Below are 19,534 nucleotides of genomic sequence, written 5' to 3' on the forward strand. Positions count from 1 at the left end.
GAAACCGCAAGTTAGCGGGACAGTTGTGAGGGCGCGAGGGCGGGCATGTGCTTGCCATTTTCCTTGTACAGCAGCTGTGGCGTTTAGATGTTGATCAAGGGGAAATTCAGGAAGGATTGAAGGTTTAATGGCAAGTGTGTAGGCAGCAATATAGGCAGGCGCGTCAAGACGTGTCCAGAGCTTGGAAGTTGGGTTGCTGCTGCTGTGGCCTCAATGCAGGGGTCTAGCGATGAGATTAGATTAGATGGCTCCAACACGCTACTTGACTGAGCATCACATGCTACTCTGCTTTGAAGCGACAACATCACAACTCTCATCATGTCGTATTCATCTCCACGCCATTCACAGAGTTTTTACCAGTACGACTCTTCAACGCCACCACCGCCGCCGCCCAAACCTGGACGTTCAAGCGGGACTGCAACACCATCACAGGGCCCTCCACTGCCTCCGCCCCCACCAGGGCAAGCGTCTTCTGGAAATCAGCAGCATACGTCACAGGCGCAATACCAGCAATATGCGCCCACAGATGCAGAGCAGTTTGTGATTCAGCCCCCGGATAATGGCTGGTTGCCAGATGTTCTCAAGGACAAGTCGTAGGTCAATTCTGGAACATTAACACGAGCATTATTGAGTTGTAGGCAGAACAAAGGATTTGCATCATGTATTGCAGACACCAGAACTGCAGAATGCGATTATTTATAATCCCGAAACAACACATGCCTCTCTGACTGCATCCATTGCACCTTTGCAGGCGCTTCTTGCACAGAACGTGGGACTGGCAGAATCACTCAAGCAGCTTGAAGCGCACGTGCAGCATCAGCGGGATGGGGTGCAGTCACGATTGCTGGCACTCCGTGCCCTAGAGCGGCAGTGGAAAACGAAACAAGCCGAGCAAGATGAAGCGCTCCGAGAGTTTAGTCCCCCGGCCTTGTATCAGCGTTTGAGTGCCTCAGTGGGTGAGCAAGAGGCTCTCTGCCGAGGCCTCGAAGAGAGCTTTCTCGAAGGCGAAGGCGAAGGCTACGGCGGTGGGGATGCCGTGGCCAGCGACCGCGAGGTGACGGACTTTGTGAGGCGGCTGAGGGAAGGGCGCAAGGTTGCCTATCTCCGGGCAGAGCGCAAGGAGCGCTGGGATGAAGGCCGAGTGGGTGGGTGGCGGTGAGGTGTATGTAGCAGTAGAGTATAATAGAGGTCCTGACAGGCTGGACAAGTGTTCGGGGGTACCCGGAGTTTCGAATAGCGCCAACGGTTTTCTAGGGGCAGGTTCGGAATTATTCGCAGCACTGGTCCATGCGCGAGTTGTTACAGGGCTCTCTGATGGCACAATCGTCCGTGTGGCATGAATGTTTATGCGGCGTCAGACGTGAAGGATAATGCCAGCCATTGTCCAAGCGGCTGGCACATGCTAAGCTGGCGAGTTGAATTGCGCTCGGTCCCAATGTCAGATAATAGTAGCACTAAGATGATAACAGATGCTAAGATTACAGCAGCGGGGCGGCTTCATCTTGACAGAGATTGCCATGGCCCTCTCGTATACTACTGTTTCGTCGAGTCGTGTTCCCGCGCGCATGGTCCGCCGTTCGCAGGTGTCGCGCTCGAGCCAAATGCCCAAGACAGGCTAGCGCCTAGTGCCAGCTTCCGCATCGGGCGGAGGTAAGTGGCTAGCAGCTAGGGTAAATTGCTTGCGCGATGCGAGAAAATGAAGTTGACGCAAGCCACCCCGTTGCAGGCGTGACGGACGTCGGAGCAATAGTAGAGCGACCCAGGCTCTCCAGCCCTCCAGCCCTCCAGCCTGCACGCTAAGACCAGTGACACTTGCCATGGGCGTGGGTTATGCGCATCGCGGTACTGCGTGCCGACGAGCTGCTTATGGTGATGCCATGCTGCTATGCCTCACCGCGGCGTTTCACATCCTCAGGCATTGCTGTCAACCCCACAGTGCAGCGACATACTTGCAGTACCTAACATTGCGCCCCGGAGTGCGCGAGACTGCACAAGCAACGCCAGCTCCGCAAGCCAACGTTAATCTTCGCCTTCAACCACAGGTTCCGAATCATCGACAACTCTCCACTGACTGCGAGCCGCCCCCCAAGACGCGCCCCTTGGCCCAGCCACCCCCATTGGCCGGCTAAGCAGCGTACCTGCAGAGCCCGGCTTGCCCCTGGCGCTCCTCTGCTCCACTCCCAAGTACGCGAACCGCCCATCACAGGTAGGTCTGTGTGGGTGAGCGCCTCGATCCGACCAATTCAAGGCCTGCCGTCAGCGTCAAGACCCCTTCGCGCCCCTGTCGCCGGCACATGTGCCAGGTCGCTAGCCAGGTCTCCTTTTTCGAGCAACCGTCTTTGGCGACTCTCCACCTCTCTTTGCGCCCATCATTTGTGCAAGGCCATGTCTATCGCGGGGGAATAGGTCGAGAATATGCAAGCCGTCCAAGCGTCCCCCGAGGACGCGCATCCAAAAGTCTCGCCGCCTCGCCAAAACCCAAAAGGATCCGGCCTGGCCTCGATTGCCATTTCGTCTTTTGCCGCCTTTCGGTCGCAGTCCTCTCAGCCTGTGCCCATCGCCGTCCAGTCGCCGGTGCGCAGAAAGCCCCTGCCTGCAGACTCACCTGTTGTTGCCCGCTTCTCTGCTCAGCAGTCCAAGAACGCCGACGACACTGTAGCCATCTACAACGACCTTACCCCCGACTTTGACGAGGACCTCTTCCTGCCCCGGGATCTCGACGAGTAAGTAAGCGCTTGCCATGCTAGCGCCGTCCCTGTTGCTCACGATGCCTCTAGCAACCCACACGGAAGGACCCCTCTGACGGCGAACACTCCCAAGATACCACGAGCCTTGGTCGTCACTAAGAAGACCCCGCCTACCATTTCGACAGCCCCGAGGCATGATCGAGCCTCCATCAGTGTCCACACCCACCAACCCACCAAGGCCGAGGCGCTGAAGGCCTTTGGCATCACTGGAGCACACGCCCGCTCTCCTACTATGCCGAATATGCCATTGTACTCAAGCGCAATACAACAAGCCCCAGATCTAAAACTCAACTTGGACCGTGTTACCGAAGACTTCATGGACGATTATTCTTACGCCGAAGACGACTCACGGCCAAAGAAAAACGACAAGCCCAAATCGCCAGGCGCAGGCTTCACGTCATTCTTCGGCTGGAATTCACGGCCGCAGAACGGGGCCGAGTCGCCGGCGACCGCCTTCTCGGGACAGTCTTTATCTCCCGACTCCCCGCGCAACAATAAGATGAACGCCAAGACCAAGCCTAACGGTCTGGACATTCCAGCCGCCAACTCCTCCTACTTCAACGTTCCCGGAACTCCTCTCCTATCATCGTCGCCCCAGATGAACGCCCACGTAGAGGAACTCGAACGCGAGCTGCGTGAAGTTAGCTCTGAGCTTGCTGCTTCCATCCAAAGGGAGATGGAATTGGAAGATGAAGTCGAAAGGTGGAAGGCCGAGAGTGCTGCCGGACAGGCAGAAAACCGGAGAACGAGCGATTACTACTCTGATTCCGGCACAAGCTCCATTCGATTTCCAATTACTGATCCCGAAGGCAAATTGGAAGAGTTGGAGATGCAGCGGAGAAAAGCAGAGCAAGAGCGCGCGTCGCTCAAGGTGCGCATGGCCGAACGCTTACAAGAGGAGCTTCGGCGGCGCAGAGATTTGGAAGAGCAAGTGCAGCAGCTTGAGGACAAAGTCCACGACAAATCCAGCGCAGGATCTTTTGTCGAGACGCCCAAGCTCAAAGAACTCTCATTGTCGCTCGAAGATGCAAAGAGGCGTCTCGCCGAAGAAAGACAGGTCAAGGAGAACTTTGAGGATCTGTTGACGGCGCTTCGCGAAGAGCTCGAGAAACATCGCAACGAGGCCGATAATCTGCGAGACGAGGTCGTTCCCCAACTCCGGGCGCGGCTCGAGGTGTTGGAGAGTGACGCAGCCGATACCGAAAAGCTCGTGTACGAGACGACACGCATGCAACAAGAAATTCAACAATTACGATCAGAAAACGAGTCGCTTGTTAACGCCCGACGGTCAATACCGCAGCAGCCTGTGCAGTTTCAGTCCATTGCAGAAGAAGCAGAGAAGGCAAACAATACGCCTTTGGCCAGCATGCGCGTTGGCTTAACCCGTTCAAATTCTTTAGCCCGCAGCTCAGCCGGGCTCGGTTCCAAAAGGGGTTCGCTGTCGCGCTCCAACTCTGTCAAGGATAGATCAGGCGACATCTCCCCAGTGGGTGCACCGACCGTCAGCAATCCGATGAAGGAATTGGAGGAGCAGCGAGATGCCCTTCACAAAGCACTCAAATATCTCCTTCAACGTCAAGAATTACAGCAAAAAGAGTTCAAGCGACGCATCAAAGAGGTAGAGGCAGAGCGAGACGCTGCGTTGAGTCTCACTCCTCGACGCACCGCATTCCATAAGGAGGTCACCGGTCTGAGACGGGAGGTCGACTCTCTCCGACGTCGTGCTGACGAAGCGCTTGAACAGAAGTGGCAATGTGAGAAAGGTCTGAGCGGACTGCGCATGGATCTGGATCGCGCACAACAAGAGACGGGCTCCCTCCGTGATTTGCTTCAGGAACATGACATTTCCATACCCGAAATTCGCTTGGAAAACCAGCCCCTGGCCTTGGACAGGGCGTACAATGAGCTACGAACTACTCATGCGCTCTCGCTTGCTCGTGTCAAGCAGATGGAATCCGGTAGTGATGACTCGCTCGGTGCTGCTAGTGCCGAAGCAACGCGAACGTTGGAACTATTGAAGCAGAGCATTTCAGATGCAGAGGCTGAACGTGACTATGCCATGAACGAAGCAGAGCAATACCGCAAACAGGCCCGTGCTCTCCGAGAGTCTGAGATGGAGCATCTGGGCAAGGAGAAGAGGCTTAGTGGCGACTTGTTCGACGCAGCCACTCGCATGGACGACCTCTCTCAGAAGATCCAACAACAACTCACGGCCAACAGCGCTCTGCGAAGCCGTCTTGCCGAGGCCATCACCCGTGGAGAGCTTGAGCAACAGAAGTCGACTGAACAAATCATTCAACTTGAGCAGAAGCTCAAGGCGGCAGAGGACAAGGTCATGCTCGCCCAACAGTCTTCGGAAGATGCGGTTGCGCGTCACGAAGACGAGGCTCAAGCCATCAAGGAGAGCCACACTAACCACCTGCGCCGCAACAAGTCTGGCCTGCTCAGCCCTGCGGCCTTTTCGCCCAAGATGCCGCCATCTCCAGTGTTTGCACAGAAATCTCCTCGCCTCGGTGTCACTAGCAGTGGACCCGCCATGACGCTTGCCGAAGCCACCAAGACGGAGATGCTCGAGAAGCGGGTAGAGGAGCTGGAAAAGGCTCTTCGAGATGCTGATCACGAGATGGAAGAGGTCGTCAGCCGCATGAACACCGCTCAGATGGAGGTGGCAGAGTTGCAAATGGAGAGGTAAGTCTGGTCAATATGAGGCATACAAGCACATACTAACATGTCTGCAGGGACGAGGCCATGAGGTCAACCCGCAAACTCCAAGCTGAGATCGTCGCCGAGCGCGAAAAGGTCAAGGCTCTGATGTCTTAATGAAATTCGACAAGTACATCTATCACCTCCTCTTCGCCGCACAGATCGATACTCTTGTGTCGTGTTTGGGATACTGTTTTAACATTTTGGGAGTTTACTGGCGGACTATCGCATTTACACGGGCGCCACGATGCTACGCAACGCATATTACTTTTCACCTCGGCACATATTGTACTACTATACACATTTGGATTCGACATTCCCGTGGTAGGCAGCTTTGCCGCCACAGTTTTATACCCGCCGGTACAGGGCTACACGCACTTTGTTTGATAGGCGGCAGCCTGTTGAGATTTTGAGCTTGCAGCTCGTGTTGGATTAGTTAGCAGTGAGCACGCTCGGTTAGCGTAGCATATTATGTATGTAGTTGTATCGTACTCTAATGGTGTAATGGATCATGGTCGAACGTGTTACTTGACAAGGAAGCGTGCTAGTACTGTAGTACTGTACTGTTAGCGAATACCCAGATGCGCCATGCCTGCTCCCCCGCGTGGCGGCGTGGCGGCGTACCGGCGTCCGATGTGTCGCCAGACAGGTGTCTCTGACTCGACAGTTGCATGCGGGATCCAGACGGCGACATTCATAGAGCGAAGGAAACAAGTTGGCTGCGGCCGTGTGCTCGATGAGTTGATAAGTTGACAATGCCTGGAATACTCATGTAGTGGGCTGAGGGCTTGAAACGTTGTCTGTTGCTGGCGCTGTCCACGTTCCCCGCCCGCGGTGGTCCTTGCGCCCTAAAGTTATCCCTGACCGAGCTACGGCGGCACTCCCCAGCACTTCCCTCCCCTTGCCAGCTGTGCCAGTGCGCTGAAGATTCCTCTGTTCGATTGCTGTGGATCTCTACCAAGCCCCGTCAGACTGTGGCTCTGTCACCGCCTCCGACGAGACCTTTCTGCGCCGCTTGGGTTGTGAGTTCCCGGCACTACTTGACACCCAACAGTAGCACACCGACTTCCCCCCTCCAAGACGATTGCGGTCCACCATGAACAACAACAACCAGAACAACCAGCAGGGGAACCGGCTGCAGCTCAACTTTGGCTTCGGTGGCCAGAGCGGCGACCGCAACAACCAATATCAGCAGGAGGCCGGCCGAGCATTCCCGACGACGCCCTCGACCTTCCCCCAACCTGTATACCCAAACCAGGCGGGTCAGCAAGAGGTCTGGGGCGCCCAACAGCAGGGCAATGGCTACGCCGGCGGCGGCGGTTACTTTGTAAACCCCTACCAACAGGCCCAGTACCAGGGCCAGCAGGGCAGTCTACAGGCACCGGGCAGTCAGCGCTTCGATCAGAGTGCCAATGGCCTGGCTCAGCAGCTGTCACACCAACACCTGAGCGGCGGTCGCTCTGGTAGCCCGTATGGCCGCCAAGGCTCTCCGAACCCTCAGCGTCCTCGTACCGCCGACAACAGGTATGGCTACGGAAACTCCAGCGGCAGCTTGGGGCCACGACAGCCGTCCATGTACGATGACGAAGCCCCGCAAAGGAACCCGACAAAGTACTCTGAGAACGTCGAGAAGCAGGCCATGGTCTCCAAGAGCCTCATCAACACCTTCTTCAAGGACAGTGTGCAGCGGGCACGCGACCGGAACCAAAGGTGGGATCGTGTCCTTGCCTCCCTTCGCTACACGGCTAACATGAGTGCAGAGCGCTTGAACTCGAGGCCCTGATGAAGGAGCCGTCCATCTCGGACAACCGCAAAATCAGCAAGGAAAACAGCATGCGCCGCGCCGAAGTCGAATACCTGCGATTCTTGCGAACCAAGGAAAAGCCTGAGAACTTCTCCACACTTAAGATTATCGGAAAGGGTGCCTTTGGAGAGGTCAAGCTCGTGCAGCGGCGCAACGACGGCAAGATCTATGCGCTCAAGTCGCTGGTCAAGCAAGAGATGGTGGGTAACTATTCGCCACACAGTTCGGGCATCATCCTAACAACATGCAGTTCAAAAAGGACCAACTTGCACACGTCCGGTCAGAACGTGACATCTTGGCCGAGTCTGACAGCCCATGGGTCGTCAAGCTGCACACGACTTTCCAGGATAACACTTTCTTGTACATGCTTATGGAGTTCTTACCAGGTGGTGACTTGATGACTATGCTCATCAAGTACGAAATCTTTACCGAGGACATTACGCGCTTCTACATGGCTGAAATCACACTTGCGATAGAGGCCGTCCACAAGCTTGGCTTTATACACCGGTATGTACATGGTAGTAGTCAATGACAGACGGCTAACTCTTGGAAGTGATATCAAGCCCGACAACATCCTTCTCGACCGTGGCGGCCACATCAAGTTGACTGATTTTGGTCTATCGACGGGTTTCCACAAGGAGCACGACGCTGGATACTACAAGAAGCTGCTTGCTGGCGGCGCACACAAGTCCAACCGCGATAACCGACAATCAATGAACTTGGACCAGATCCAACTGACTGTCAGCAACCGTACCCAAATCAACACATGGCGTAAGTCTCGTCGACAACTGGCCTACTCAACAGTCGGTACACCCGATTACATTGCGCCCGAAATCTTTAGTGGTCAGGGCTACGACTACAGCTGTGATTGGTGGTCGGTGGGTACCATCATGTTCGAATGCCTTATCGGCTGGCCGCCATTCTGCGCCGAAGAGCCACACGACACTTACCGTAAGATTGTCGACTGGCCGCGCAACCTCCACTTCCCTCCAGACCAGCAACTCGGTGCCGAAGCCGAGGACTTTGTGCGACGGTAAGCTTCCGATATTATGACGTGAAACCAACATACTTAACTCGTTTTCAGACTCATCTGTGACGCCGAACACCGTCTCGGTCGCATCGGTGGCGCCAGCGAAATCAAACAACACCCCTTCTTCCGCGGGGTGTCGTGGGATGGCCTCCGCCGCATCCGAGCTCCCTTTGAACCCAAACTACAGTCCAACGTTGACACGCAGTACTTTCCCATTGACGAGATCGACCAGAATGATACATCTGCTGCTCACAGGGCGCAGGCTGCTCAGGCCAACGAGGACGAATACGCGGCCAGCTTGCCGTTTATCGGTTATACGTACAAGCGCTTCGACGCTTTCAGGGGCTCGTAAAAGTCAGTTGGTGTGTGTTGCGTTGTGTCTGTTAAGCGGTGGCGGCGGAGATGGGGTTGAGGGTGGATGGACAGATGGACGGGATGTTCGCTTTTTCAACTGGTGCAGCGCATCAAAAGGATGATATATGTCTGTTATCGCAATGGACGGGTGTTGGTTGGCTGGCTGGCTTTGGCTGGGAGGTTGGGAGGTTGGTGGAAGAAATGTGCAACTCTCTTTGACTACATCAAACCCGACGACACGCGTAGGCGGGTTCGGGGATTGTATTTTCGAGAAATCCACTGGAATGGAAAGAAAGTTCATGTTACATGTCAACTGTGTCTTATCCGACTTTTGTTGTTTGTGAGATCTGGTGGACATATGTGGGGATGAGTAAGTTAGGCATGATGAGCATAGGGCAGGTGGTTGAAATCGTCACTTCGTCTATTAAATCTGTGCGCCTTGTCGTTCGTTGCCTGTACTTCAAAGTGGGGTCATAAAATGGGTGGGTGGGTTTTGTTAACATCCATACGGACGTGAAAATGGCAAAATATTCAAGGTATATGTCTGTATTACACAAACTATCCTGTGCTATGTCCTCGCATTCCCTCCTTGGTTCTGTATGTATCTTGCTCACATTGTCGTAAGGGAAAGTGCAAGTGGCGCCTTTTCGAAGATGAAACGCTTAACATGAATAAGGGAAAGTGGTATAATCGATCTCTGTGAATTTACGCCATGTGTATGCAAGCTTAAAGATTCCCGGGTCCGTTGGGTTCAAGCAGGAGACTGGTGTATGTTGTGTTGGAATGTTTTCGCCTCGCCTTGTCTCGTCCGCCCGTCCATGTATAATCGTAATGTCGCTCGTAGCTGGCTATCCATTTTGCTAGTCGCCTATCCGCGCCCTCGTTGACCTGTTCGAGTTGTGGAAACGGTAGCTTGCGACCGCTCACCGGGCTTCGAATTGAACCATACTGTTATCTCCACCATCAGCTCCTTCTCTCTATGATTTCTCCTCTCCCTCTTCTACTCTGTTCTCAACCTTCTCCGTTCTTTCCTCCAACCTTCACTTGCTGGAACTTACCGGTTCGTCCTCTGCTTGTAAAGAACACGATGTCCACAGTTCCTGCAGCGAATCGGCTCTCCGCGCTTCAGTGGGACGTCCATGTCGCAGTCGCCGCATTTGTACAGGACAGCGCGCGCGTTTGAGTCGATCGTGGCAAGGGTAGCGGGATCGGTGTTGGAGGTTGTGGCTTGCGCGGGGTTGTAGCCGGACATCTTGAAATGTGTGGTGGTGTGCGTGAAATTGAGTAAGTTTTCGTAGTTGGAGTTGAGAGTGTGTGGGCGTTGGGAGGCTGGTAAGGTGGGAGAGGAAAGTTTGGGAAGTGGATGACGGGCGTTGGTGATTGACGGAAAAGTAGTGCTAGGGTTGGGTGGTGCGTGCGCGTGGCTTAACTATCGATAGCTGTGTACTAGGCTGCAGGGCTGGCTCAAGATGCTCACGTGCTATGATGTGCTGGTTTACTTCATTCGATTCGATTCGTTTTTTTTATGAAGATGTCTGCGGTGTGCAGCTGATCCATCAGTTATTCTTCTCAATTCTTGTTTTGTAGTCGTCGGTTCAAGCCTTGGGACCTAACTACACGTACGTGTGCCTGCTTCCTTCTTAATCCACACAAACTTCATTATTAAGCAGTGTCTCTCCTCACAAAAACACTAGCCTAATTGATAGATATCACTGCTTATAGCCCTAGCTTATTACTTCATTGCTACCTACCCGCATCGACGGCGAGCCTTATGTTATGCCCCCCCCCCCCCAAAACCACAATTCTGTTAGCGAGGCTTGCAGTATGTGGCTATGGTGCATACTGTACGAGGCTATGCTCATTGCGATGCAATGGCTACGCTCCGTTTTGTCGCTGATACGCAGTATCGCTACCTCCGCATCTCCACAATGCTTAGGAACTTCCCCTTGTAGGAAGTGCGTTTAAGCATAACACTTCTCACGCTTTGCTCGATAAACCCACTCTCCTAGCACTTTTAATCTATGCATACCAAAGCAAAAGCGTACTTGAACTTCTTTCTGGTTCTCCTTTTTAAATAGTGGTTCGGCATCATAAAGGTAGGATACGCCAGACAAGCTCCGCTGGGACTTTACACAACATAGCGTGCCCATGTGCCCGTCGTCTCGATAGTCCATCAAGGTTTTTTGCTACAATCAACGCGATGTCGCTGATCATCCCCACTGTCGCCAGACTGAAGCCTGAGATTCGCCTGGCCGAAGCGGTATCCCATTTCGAAGCCAGTCTATCTAACGCCCTTAAATCCCTTCCAGATACCAGCAATGTCATGCGATTCACGGCAGACTTTGACAGGTCTCAGAGAGCGGGTGGTAGATGTTTTGGGCCTCGGTTTACGAACTTCCTCCACGATGTCCAGTAATTTGCTGTGTTAGGTGACGTTCTTGTTGGGGGATCTCAAAATATTATTGCTTGCGGCGTATGGTCGCTTATTCGACTATCACTACTTGTAAGTACTTTGCAACAATTGAAATTCCGCACGATACACAAAGACGACAACTGGATACTAAAATAGCAGGAATGCAGCTTTGCTGACCTTTACAGGCGTTGGTCGCATCATCATCATATCTCGAAAGCCTCTCGCTGGTCATCATGGATGTCGGCCGTTCGGTTCTGTGATATCAAACGCTGGCACTCCTATATCCTCGATCTAGATTTCTACAGTCCCACATCAGCGAATATTTCATTGTAGTGGTTCGTCTTTGTCACCGCATAATGGCGTTCTCTCAATAGCCCACATTCTCCAAGATGGCTGCTACACTCAACGACGGAGAATGAACGCAATTCATTCAGAGCTGAATCATTGGGCGAGATCAATCAGAGATGAGTTGGACTTGCTGATGGCCAAAGGTATCGAAAAAGAGGTCCAAGAAAGCACAAGATTCAGAGCACTATCTGCCCGGCTCTCAAGAGCCAACGAACGTCATCAGAATCTAGCTGAAAGAATATGAATTCTCGATCTGGTGTCTGGTTATGACGGTGAGATTGCTTGGAAACAGACTCGGAAGAAGGGAAATACGCAAACCTTCACACAAACATAAGATTACCGGGACTGGAAAGACGGCTCAGTATCATCTACGCTGGTTTACACAGGCAAGCTTGGTTCTGGAAAATCAGTCATGCTTGCGAATATGGTCGATAATCTCACCATTCATGTTGAAGATACGAATGCGATAGTTGTCTATTTCTTCTGTAGGTACGACATATCTCGAAGTTTTGAGGAGCGGACTGTTATCGGCGCATTAGGACGGCAGATTCTGAGAACCATACCTGATCTTTCCGGCCTCACTGTTGCGGACAAGACACATCTGAGCTCCGACGATGTAATACCGCTACTCAAGCAAGCAGCCCCATCGAGTTCCAGAATCTACATCGTCCTCGACGGGCTGGACCTTTGCGCACGCCCAGATAGGGATCAGATATCAACCGCACTCAATACCTTCCAACAAGTGTGGAAAGCATCTATATGCATATCTTACAGATCAGAACCTGATGTCACTACCGATATACCTCAGTTGTTGAACACGATTAATGTTCCGCAACCCGACAACAAGCCCGATATTGAGGCGTTCATCGAGGCTGAACTGGACCGATATATAAACAGTGGTGTCCTGGTACTAGGCAACCCAGGGCTGAAACACGAGATTCAAGATGCTCTGATCAAGGGATCTCATGGGAAGTTTCTCTGGGTCACTCTGCAAATTTATTCAGTGTGTTCTACGATGACTGACGAGGAAGTCAGAGAGGCACTTGAAAACCTTCCTCAAGATCTCACGCAGATCTACAACCAAATACTGGAGCGGACACTCCTGCCAGGACAAGCTTATCGAGCCAACATATTCAAATTTGTCTTAGTTGCAAAGCGGCCAACCACGATTCATGAGATGCGGGAGGCTCTTAGTGTGACTCCAGGTGATACGGATTGGAATCCTTCAAAACTACTCAACGATGTATACCAACCGCTGAAAGCCTGTGGATGTCTGATTGTTGTGGACGAGGAAGAGCTTACCATACAGACAGTGCATCCTAGTGTGGATATGTTTATACTTACCGGAGAGTTCGAGGCACACAATCCTTCCAGATACCTCGCCATTAGCATGAACGATGCCCATACATTGATGCTTTCCATCTTCATTACTTAACTCAGCTACGGAATATTCAGAAATGAGCTTTCTACTCGTCGTCCAGTGCTTGATATCAGTACTGCGCCTTCTATGGTCATCAAATCAATACCCAAACTAGCTGGATGGACTGAGGACATGACATGGATGTGGATTGATACGAAGAAGAAAGCCAAATTTGACGCTTCAAGAACGATTGAGGATTTCTCACGATTCCAGGCAATGCTGGTCCAGAAAGAGTTACATTTCTACAAATACGCAAATGCATTTGCTCTACAGCACATACCGTTGGCTCCACAAATACCACGAAAAATCTTTACATCATTATCACGCCTCCTTTTGCGGACCGATACTGTCGAAGGAGTTCTGGATCCTTTTCCGTTCTTGCGACTTGAGTTGCTTAACATTTCAGGAGATGAACATGGTCTCTTTCTCACTAATAAACCATATGATACTCTTTCAAACATGAAGGTTCTGGAGTGGTGCCAATTGTTCGATCTAGCGATGAAGCATAATCGTACTGTTTGTCTAGTGGATTTAATCAGAAAATATTTTGTGCCGGAACCCGAAGTTATGGACGACAAAGACAGAAGATATTTCTGTGCCACGCTAATTGATCTCAAAACAATCTGCTACTGTATCATTCAACACTATAATACCATCTCAAGAGAGTTGATTCAGCTTCGGGGTCATGTTATACCAGGAAAGTTTTCTGATTGGGCGATTAGTAGTAGTAGTAGTAGTAGTAGTATCCATTAACGTCCTTTTTCAGTCAGAGACTATGTAGGACGGTGGCCTAGGGCCGTTTGACTAGTTTTTTCCCTCTATACCCGTAGGATTTCGTTTCTTTGGTCGAGTTTGACTATGGGGGTTTGGGTTTTTTGCTTCTATACAGGAAAGAGAGAGAGACCTTGTAATAGACACCCGTTTATCTCCACCTTTGTGACCAATCCCTTTGCTATAATAACCCCGTGCTCCTAAGACTGAAAAAAACCTCGTAGGGGAAAAAGTCATGGGACCTTGAACGTTTGTTGTATATAGCGGCAGTTGCGGCATATTTTCGTCTCGGCGGTACTTTGTGGCTCGGTTGTACGGCGGCGGCTAGCGTTAAGCGTGCGGGGTATTGGTGAAAAACTTTCCAGGTTTCGAAAGGAGCCGTTCGATGTTTTTTGGTAAAGCTAGAATAATAGAATTATTATAGCGGTGAGGGGAGAAGGATTTGATTGGGCGATTACAACGGCTGTGAAACATAGAAACTATGTTATTCTTCAAATTCTCCTACTCCCTCTGCTACCAGCAAGCGAGGACTTACCTATAGAGGCAGAGAAGCATCTATGGGCAGAGTTGACCGCCAAAAAAGACAGGAAAATCACAAAATCAAACCGGAACGTCGACGGTGGGTTGACTTTGAATTTTTGTTGCGAGAGAGACTCTTGCACGGGTTGTACGCCTGTGCCCAGCGAAGATGATGGGCTGTATATTGTACTCTAATTTATTCTTTTCTTTGAGCAAAGGCCATTTGCTCTATAATAATACATCCATTTCTAAAAGACTCAATGGCTATTGTATGACGGGATGAATGGTTGGTTGAGGCGTTCAATCTCGGATCCGGGTCGAGTTGTAGCTGTAATCGTTTGTATTTTTTTCGTTTAAGAGCGGAAGTTTTAGGTCGCCTGTAGGAGAGTACTATAGTACTCGAAGGCACAATAAGACTAAATGAGGAGTCATCGAAGAGTATATCTTCGACTAAGGGCAGTTGCCGCTACTTTATCCACGACATTCAGACGGGATGAATGGACTTAATGCATTGTGTCAGATGGTCAGATATGAGCAAAATCTATAAAAATCATGGAACCACAATCAAACATTACTGAGATCTAATAATGGTTGCCATCACACTTCCCATTTAGCCTGTATCGGCCTCTGGCCCTCCCACTGTCCTCGGGCCTTTCATACTTGACAGTTATAGTAACATTACGCTCTAGCATAGTGTCGGCATACACACGGTGTGTCGCCTAATAAGGCCCAATGTACCGCCTCGATCCTACTTCGGCCCAACTCGGACCCAACGCTATGTATACCTTCGTAGCCCCCACATTCGTAGAATCATCATACACCAGAATACCAATACACAAGATTACCTTAGCTACTGTTATTCACCGTACGATCGTACAAGGCCTTCCAACACATAGCTTATTTCCTGCAAAATCGGGCCATTTTCACTAAAAGTAACACCGTGAGTAGAATATGAAAACAATCAGCTTACACGTCAATCAGATGCTATTCCATGGGTTACAAAAATTGTGATAAAAAATGAGATAAAACCTTAAATCTCCAAGATCGCACGTGATGGGGCTTTTGCAACAGCATCAGTGCTAATTCCACCATAGTACCATCCGCATCATACTCCCTATCTCATTCTTCTAAAGAACTCTACTCGAACCACCAACTCCAATTTTCCCGAATAACACTTACCCCCTACGCCACCCACACGCTCTGACCACTCACATCAAATCCTCCTCATCAACACTCTCCCCCCTCCTCCCCGCCAGCCACACCCTCCCACTCTCATACGCCCCAAGATACAAGCCAGCCCCAATAAACGTCCAAACACCTCTCAGCGCGCCTCCCCTCCACAGCCCTTTGAATCCTTTTTCCGCCACAATCTCTTGTCCAACCTGCCAACTACTTCTCCTCGGTGTGTTAGAAGAAGCAGAAGAAGAGGATTTGGATTTCCCTACTGCATCGACCAGACCGTTTGATTTGGATTTCTTGTTTTCTTTGCTGGAAGAGGGACTCTCGTCACCAGCACTCAACATAATCCTCGTCTTAACAACATCCACTGGCGTCGTAATCACCGCCGCAACAGTACCTGCCGCACCCGCACTAACCGCCGTAATGCACCCACTTTCCACGATCGTGCCCCTCGTCAACCCTCTATCGTCTCTATAATCCTTAATCCCCTGTTTCAGCCGTTCGAATAGCGGAAACTGCATTGCTGTAAACGGCAGATTACGGCCTGCAAGCGCCGCGTAACCGCGCCATAGTGCGAGGGGGTTTGCTCGAAATTTCGAGAGAGTGGATAGTGTGGCGTTTGTGGGGGAAGGCTGGGATGAGGATGAGGAGCTGGAGGGCGATGGAGAGGGAAGCATTTGAGCGTTTTGTTTAATTACTTCTGCGGGGGTGAGGATGGCGCAAGAAACTAGTTCTGCGAGGGAGGAAGCCGAGGCATGGACGAAGGCTATAGGAAGGATGCCGTTTGGGGATGTGGCGGTGGTGTTCCAGTGGGTGAAGAGGGATTTTGTGTGTTCGTAGGTTGTGAAGAATGCTCCTGCTGTTTCGGGTTGTTAGGAAACATCTCATGCGGCATTGATCTTCTTGAGTAGAAAGTTTCGTGGGGGTTGGGCGGGAGGATTTACGTACAAGATGGTAGTGTAGCAACGATCACACTTCCAATCCCCTGATACACGCCACGGAATAGTTTTGGGTCTACTTTCCCCGTACGCGTATTCGTGTATACGCGTGCATAGTTTGGGGATTGGATTCGTGTTTTTATCGTGTCGAGTGGGTAGACGAGTAGGTCGACTGTGAAGGCTGCAATTGCGCCTGCCTAGTCATCTCGTGTCAGATTATCTGTATGTAGGGCTATTATTCTTTCCTTTTCTGTAGGTCTTGGGGTGACCTTCACGTGGACCTCGCACGCATGTTGGAGATTGAACGTGAGGGATGATGTACATACAATCAAAATGTCTGAACTCGTGTTTCCAGCCATTGTCCCGTGCGATAGGGTTATTCTTTTGTCTCAATACTTGTAAAACTTTGTGCTTTGGTAGGAATTGAGCATGTAGTGTTTTCGAGGCAAGGATTATTTTGCCGATCGTCAACGGGATGCACTACGTCACCGATGCTGTTCCCGCACGACACGATACACGATAACACGTTTTCACGTGCTGAAAAATACCCATCTCAGCCGCACGTTTACATGGGCTTTGCATGTCATCGCCAAAACTACAAGGGACCCAAGACTTCTCAAGGTACCTTTTCATTTATAAATGCAAAGTACCATGTATGACAACGAATCAAAATCATATAATCATATCATTCAATTCATTCGATACTTTTCATAATATCCATCCATCCCTGTCGCAGAAAAACAGCTCGTGTCCTATTTCTTACGACGCCAGACGGAAAGATGAGAAGAAGCGGAGAAGGGGGTATATCGACATTCCACACATTTCCATAAGCCCTATACCGTGGGAAAAACTTTACCTGAGAGGGAAAATGGTATCAAGAGGCACCGAATGTGGCAGCCTTTACCATGTCCCCATGATCAAACAAATGTCATCTCAATCCATACCCTTTCAGGCCATATCATTTCCCCTTTAACAACGCCGCAAAATATCACTTTTTTTCGTCATAAATATATGTTGTATGCATCGAGCCTGCGATTGGAACAAAGAAAAACGTAAGGAAAATGAGGGACGCGACTACAACTTGGTGTCCTGCCTGTTAGAGTCGCTCAGACGCCGGAAGGGTCCTTGCATGGTTGCACTGGGTCCGGGTCGAGCACTAGTGGTCCGTGTAGCGTTGCTGCCGCTCGCACTTGCGGTTGTGTTACCTGGAGTTCTCGAAGTGCCGGCGGCATTGGAGCGCTGCTGGAGAGTCGCACTCACCACCCACTGCAGGTGCATGCGCATGCTGCTAATGGCGGCATTGACGTGTAGCATCTCATCCTTTGATCGCTGGCTCTCGTTGATAATCATCATGTTGGTGCGGCCATCGAGGTCGGTAAGGGCGTTGGCGATGCGAGACACTTCTTCGCGAAGGGAGTCGTGTAGCGTAAGGAGGTGGTGGACCTGTGAGTCAAAAGGTGGCTGGGCGGGGTTGCTGTCATTTCCCGGTGCGACGGGTGGAAATGAAGCTGGTGGCAAACGAAAATCGGGTGTTGGTGCTTGGGGATCGGTGTCATTGGCGTCCAAAGGGTCGGTGACGGGGAAGGAGGTGTCGTTTCCATTCGATGGATACAGGTAGTTGGTGATGTTTGTGAGCCCGTCTTCGAGTATGCCAACCTTCCTAGTAAGCGGTTCCATTCGCGCTTCGTTCCTCTCGATCCGAGCTTGCTGTTCGCGGAAGTGAGGCGCCATCGTTGCCATTGCACAAGCCGGTTCGTGGAGCATGACTTGGGCACGCTCAGCGTGGAACTTGCATCCTACGATGAAACCCTGGCATGATATGATGTGCTTGGGACAATCGTTGTTGATGTGGGGTTTAAGGTCTAGCCGGAGTACTTGGGTCGAACATAGCGTGCAGGACGTCATGCGATTCTCGCAGAGGCTTCGCTGATGCTCCTGTGTTATAGTGTTTAGCGCATGCTCTATGAAGCTGGAAGGCCAACAAACCTCGAGATCCCTCTTCACAATAGATGTGTGACAGTCCTCGCAGCTTACAGTATAGTGCAAGCAGCCCAGATGGAAGTCCTTTTGTGTTGTCTGCAGGCGGCAGTCGGTCGCGGAGCACTCGACGGGCGTGTACTCGCAGTACAGCATAACGTGATCGTGCACATTGACGCGCTGATCAACCCAGTTGCAGCCAGCCTTGGTATTCGGGCACTTGACTACCAGCTCGTTCAGCATATTCTCGATGATCTTAGGCACGGGGCGAATGTCCTTGTCCGTCTCGACCGCATGCCGGCATGTAGGGCATGTCCTCCTGCCATTTGGCTGTGGACGCCAGGCATGGTCGAGACATTCGCGGCAAAAGTAGTGCTCACACGATAGTTGGACGGGCTTATCAAAGGGCGCATGGCAGATCAGGCAGACGAGGTTGTTGTCCGGTTCAGCGACATAGTCGAGGTTCTGGAGTTCGGGGGGTATCTTGACGATTCGGCTGTGTCGACGCTTCGATGAGGGTGAGTTTGACACTCGAAGAGCCAAAGGTGAAGGGCTGCTGGGAGGGCCACCGACCGTAATTCTGCCATCGTACTCATCCGCCCAGCCGGCCCAGTTGGCATTGCTGGACGAGCGCGACGAGCGCCGATCATTTGGGGGTGGGATGGGGCTGGGAGACGACATGGTGATGGAGAGAAGGAAGGGGATTAGAGCGAGTACTGTGTGGCCTTGTCTTATAAAACAGAGGGCTTACATTCCCTCTGACCAGTCTCCCAGGTCGTCGGCGGTAAGATGCGCTGGCCCCGGTGATGCAGTGACAAAGGTAGCGGCGGGTGGGCAGATGAGTCGAGAATGGTCGCCCTGGCGGTCATGCAGAGCGCCAGAAGCAAACACTATATAGGCCGGTCAGGAATGCACATGGTCCCAAACGAGAAGGGAGCATGCGGGCCTTTGGTGTATTCTTGGAGGTTGCGCAAGAGCGAGACATGCGCCGTGCAGCTGCCCGCAGGCCTGTCCTGGTGCGCCCCGCCAATGGTGAATGGCCCGCTGCCTCCGCCCGTCGACCTGTCGTCAGCGGTCCGCTCCTGGAGTGCAGCTGCTGCAGCCTTGCCGTCTCAGTCTCCACTACCGCTTGTAACTGCGACCTTGAATGCGTCCGCAGTCTATAATTCACTCATCCTTCCTATAGTTGTATATTGGCCGTGCCTTCCCTGGCTTACCACCTCGTCGGCGCCTTCCCATTATATCGCGTGCTCCTTCCCGTTTCTCCGTCTCCCCGTTGCGCCTTCCACAGCCCATCCATCCCGTAAACACAGCACTCGACCACCACCTCG

The 19,534-nt window shown here is 51.7% G+C and overlaps 9 protein-coding genes across 9 annotated transcripts; 5 read left to right on the forward strand and 4 right to left on the reverse strand.

Annotated features, from left to right (window-relative positions):
• Positions 1–318: 318 nt before the first annotated feature.
• PtrM4_010150 (Mod-r multi-domain protein) lies at positions 319–1,159 on the forward strand (the record flags this gene model as incomplete). The annotated part of the gene is made up of 2 exons (XM_001930974.1): positions 319–593; positions 643–1,159. The coding sequence occupies 2 exons, from the start codon at positions 319–321 to the stop codon at positions 1,157–1,159; spliced, it is 792 nt and encodes a 263-aa protein (XP_001931009.1).
• Positions 1,160–2,415: 1,256 nt separating this feature from the next.
• Positions 2,416–2,727, forward strand: PtrM4_010160 (uncharacterized protein; the record flags this gene model as incomplete). Its single annotated transcript, XM_001930975.2, has 1 exon — positions 2,416–2,727. One exon carries the CDS (start codon positions 2,416–2,418, stop codon positions 2,725–2,727), a length of 312 nt encoding a protein of 103 aa, XP_001931010.2.
• Positions 2,728–3,077: 350 nt separating this feature from the next.
• Positions 3,078–3,281, reverse strand: PtrM4_010170 (uncharacterized protein; the record flags this gene model as incomplete). Its single annotated transcript, XM_066102963.1, has 1 exon — positions 3,078–3,281. The coding sequence occupies one exon, from the start codon at positions 3,279–3,281 to the stop codon at positions 3,078–3,080; it is 204 nt and encodes a 67-aa protein (XP_065965165.1).
• Positions 3,282–3,576: 295 nt separating this feature from the next.
• On the forward strand, positions 3,577–5,567 carry PtrM4_010180 (uncharacterized protein; the record flags this gene model as incomplete). The annotated part of the gene is made up of 2 exons (XM_066102964.1): positions 3,577–5,435; positions 5,486–5,567. The coding sequence occupies 2 exons, from the start codon at positions 3,577–3,579 to the stop codon at positions 5,565–5,567; spliced, it is 1,941 nt and encodes a 646-aa protein (XP_065965166.1).
• A 979-nt stretch (positions 5,568–6,546) lies between these two features.
• On the forward strand, positions 6,547–8,636 carry PtrM4_010190 (SPS1, Serine-threonine protein kinase; the record flags this gene model as incomplete). The annotated part of the gene is made up of 5 exons (XM_001930976.1): positions 6,547–7,160; positions 7,211–7,454; positions 7,505–7,761; positions 7,808–8,287; positions 8,339–8,636. The coding sequence occupies 5 exons, from the start codon at positions 6,547–6,549 to the stop codon at positions 8,634–8,636; spliced, it is 1,893 nt and encodes a 630-aa protein (XP_001931011.1).
• A 953-nt stretch (positions 8,637–9,589) lies between these two features.
• On the reverse strand, positions 9,590–9,890 carry PtrM4_010200 (RPC10, DNA-directed RNA polymerase, subunit RPC10 (contains C4-type Zn-finger); the record flags this gene model as incomplete). The annotated part of the gene is made up of 2 exons (XM_066102965.1): positions 9,590–9,593; positions 9,697–9,890. 2 exons carry the CDS (start codon positions 9,888–9,890, stop codon positions 9,590–9,592), a joined length of 198 nt encoding a protein of 65 aa, XP_065965167.1.
• Positions 9,891–11,811: 1,921 nt separating this feature from the next.
• PtrM4_010210 (uncharacterized protein) lies at positions 11,812–12,834 on the forward strand (the record flags this gene model as incomplete). Its single annotated transcript, XM_066102966.1, has 1 exon — positions 11,812–12,834. The coding sequence occupies one exon, from the start codon at positions 11,812–11,814 to the stop codon at positions 12,832–12,834; it is 1,023 nt and encodes a 340-aa protein (XP_065965168.1).
• Positions 12,835–15,317: 2,483 nt separating this feature from the next.
• On the reverse strand, positions 15,318–16,585 carry PtrM4_010220 (uncharacterized protein; the record flags this gene model as incomplete). The annotated part of the gene is made up of 3 exons (XM_001930979.1): positions 15,318–16,147; positions 16,237–16,423; positions 16,553–16,585. The coding sequence occupies 3 exons, from the start codon at positions 16,583–16,585 to the stop codon at positions 15,318–15,320; spliced, it is 1,050 nt and encodes a 349-aa protein (XP_001931014.1).
• A 715-nt stretch (positions 16,586–17,300) lies between these two features.
• On the reverse strand, positions 17,301–19,442 carry PtrM4_010230 (RAD18, RING-finger-containing E3 ubiquitin ligase; the record flags this gene model as incomplete). The annotated part of the gene is made up of 5 exons (XM_066102967.1): positions 17,301–17,306; positions 17,487–18,161; positions 18,213–18,825; positions 18,955–19,093; positions 19,421–19,442. The coding sequence occupies 5 exons, from the start codon at positions 19,440–19,442 to the stop codon at positions 17,301–17,303; spliced, it is 1,455 nt and encodes a 484-aa protein (XP_065965169.1).
• Between the last annotated feature and the right edge of the window lie 92 nt (positions 19,443–19,534).

Source organism: Pyrenophora tritici-repentis, chromosome 1, assembly GCF_003171515.1.
Source record: "Pyrenophora tritici-repentis strain M4 chromosome 1, whole genome shotgun sequence".
Classification (NCBI taxonomy): domain Eukaryota; kingdom Fungi; phylum Ascomycota; class Dothideomycetes; order Pleosporales; family Pleosporaceae; genus Pyrenophora; species Pyrenophora tritici-repentis.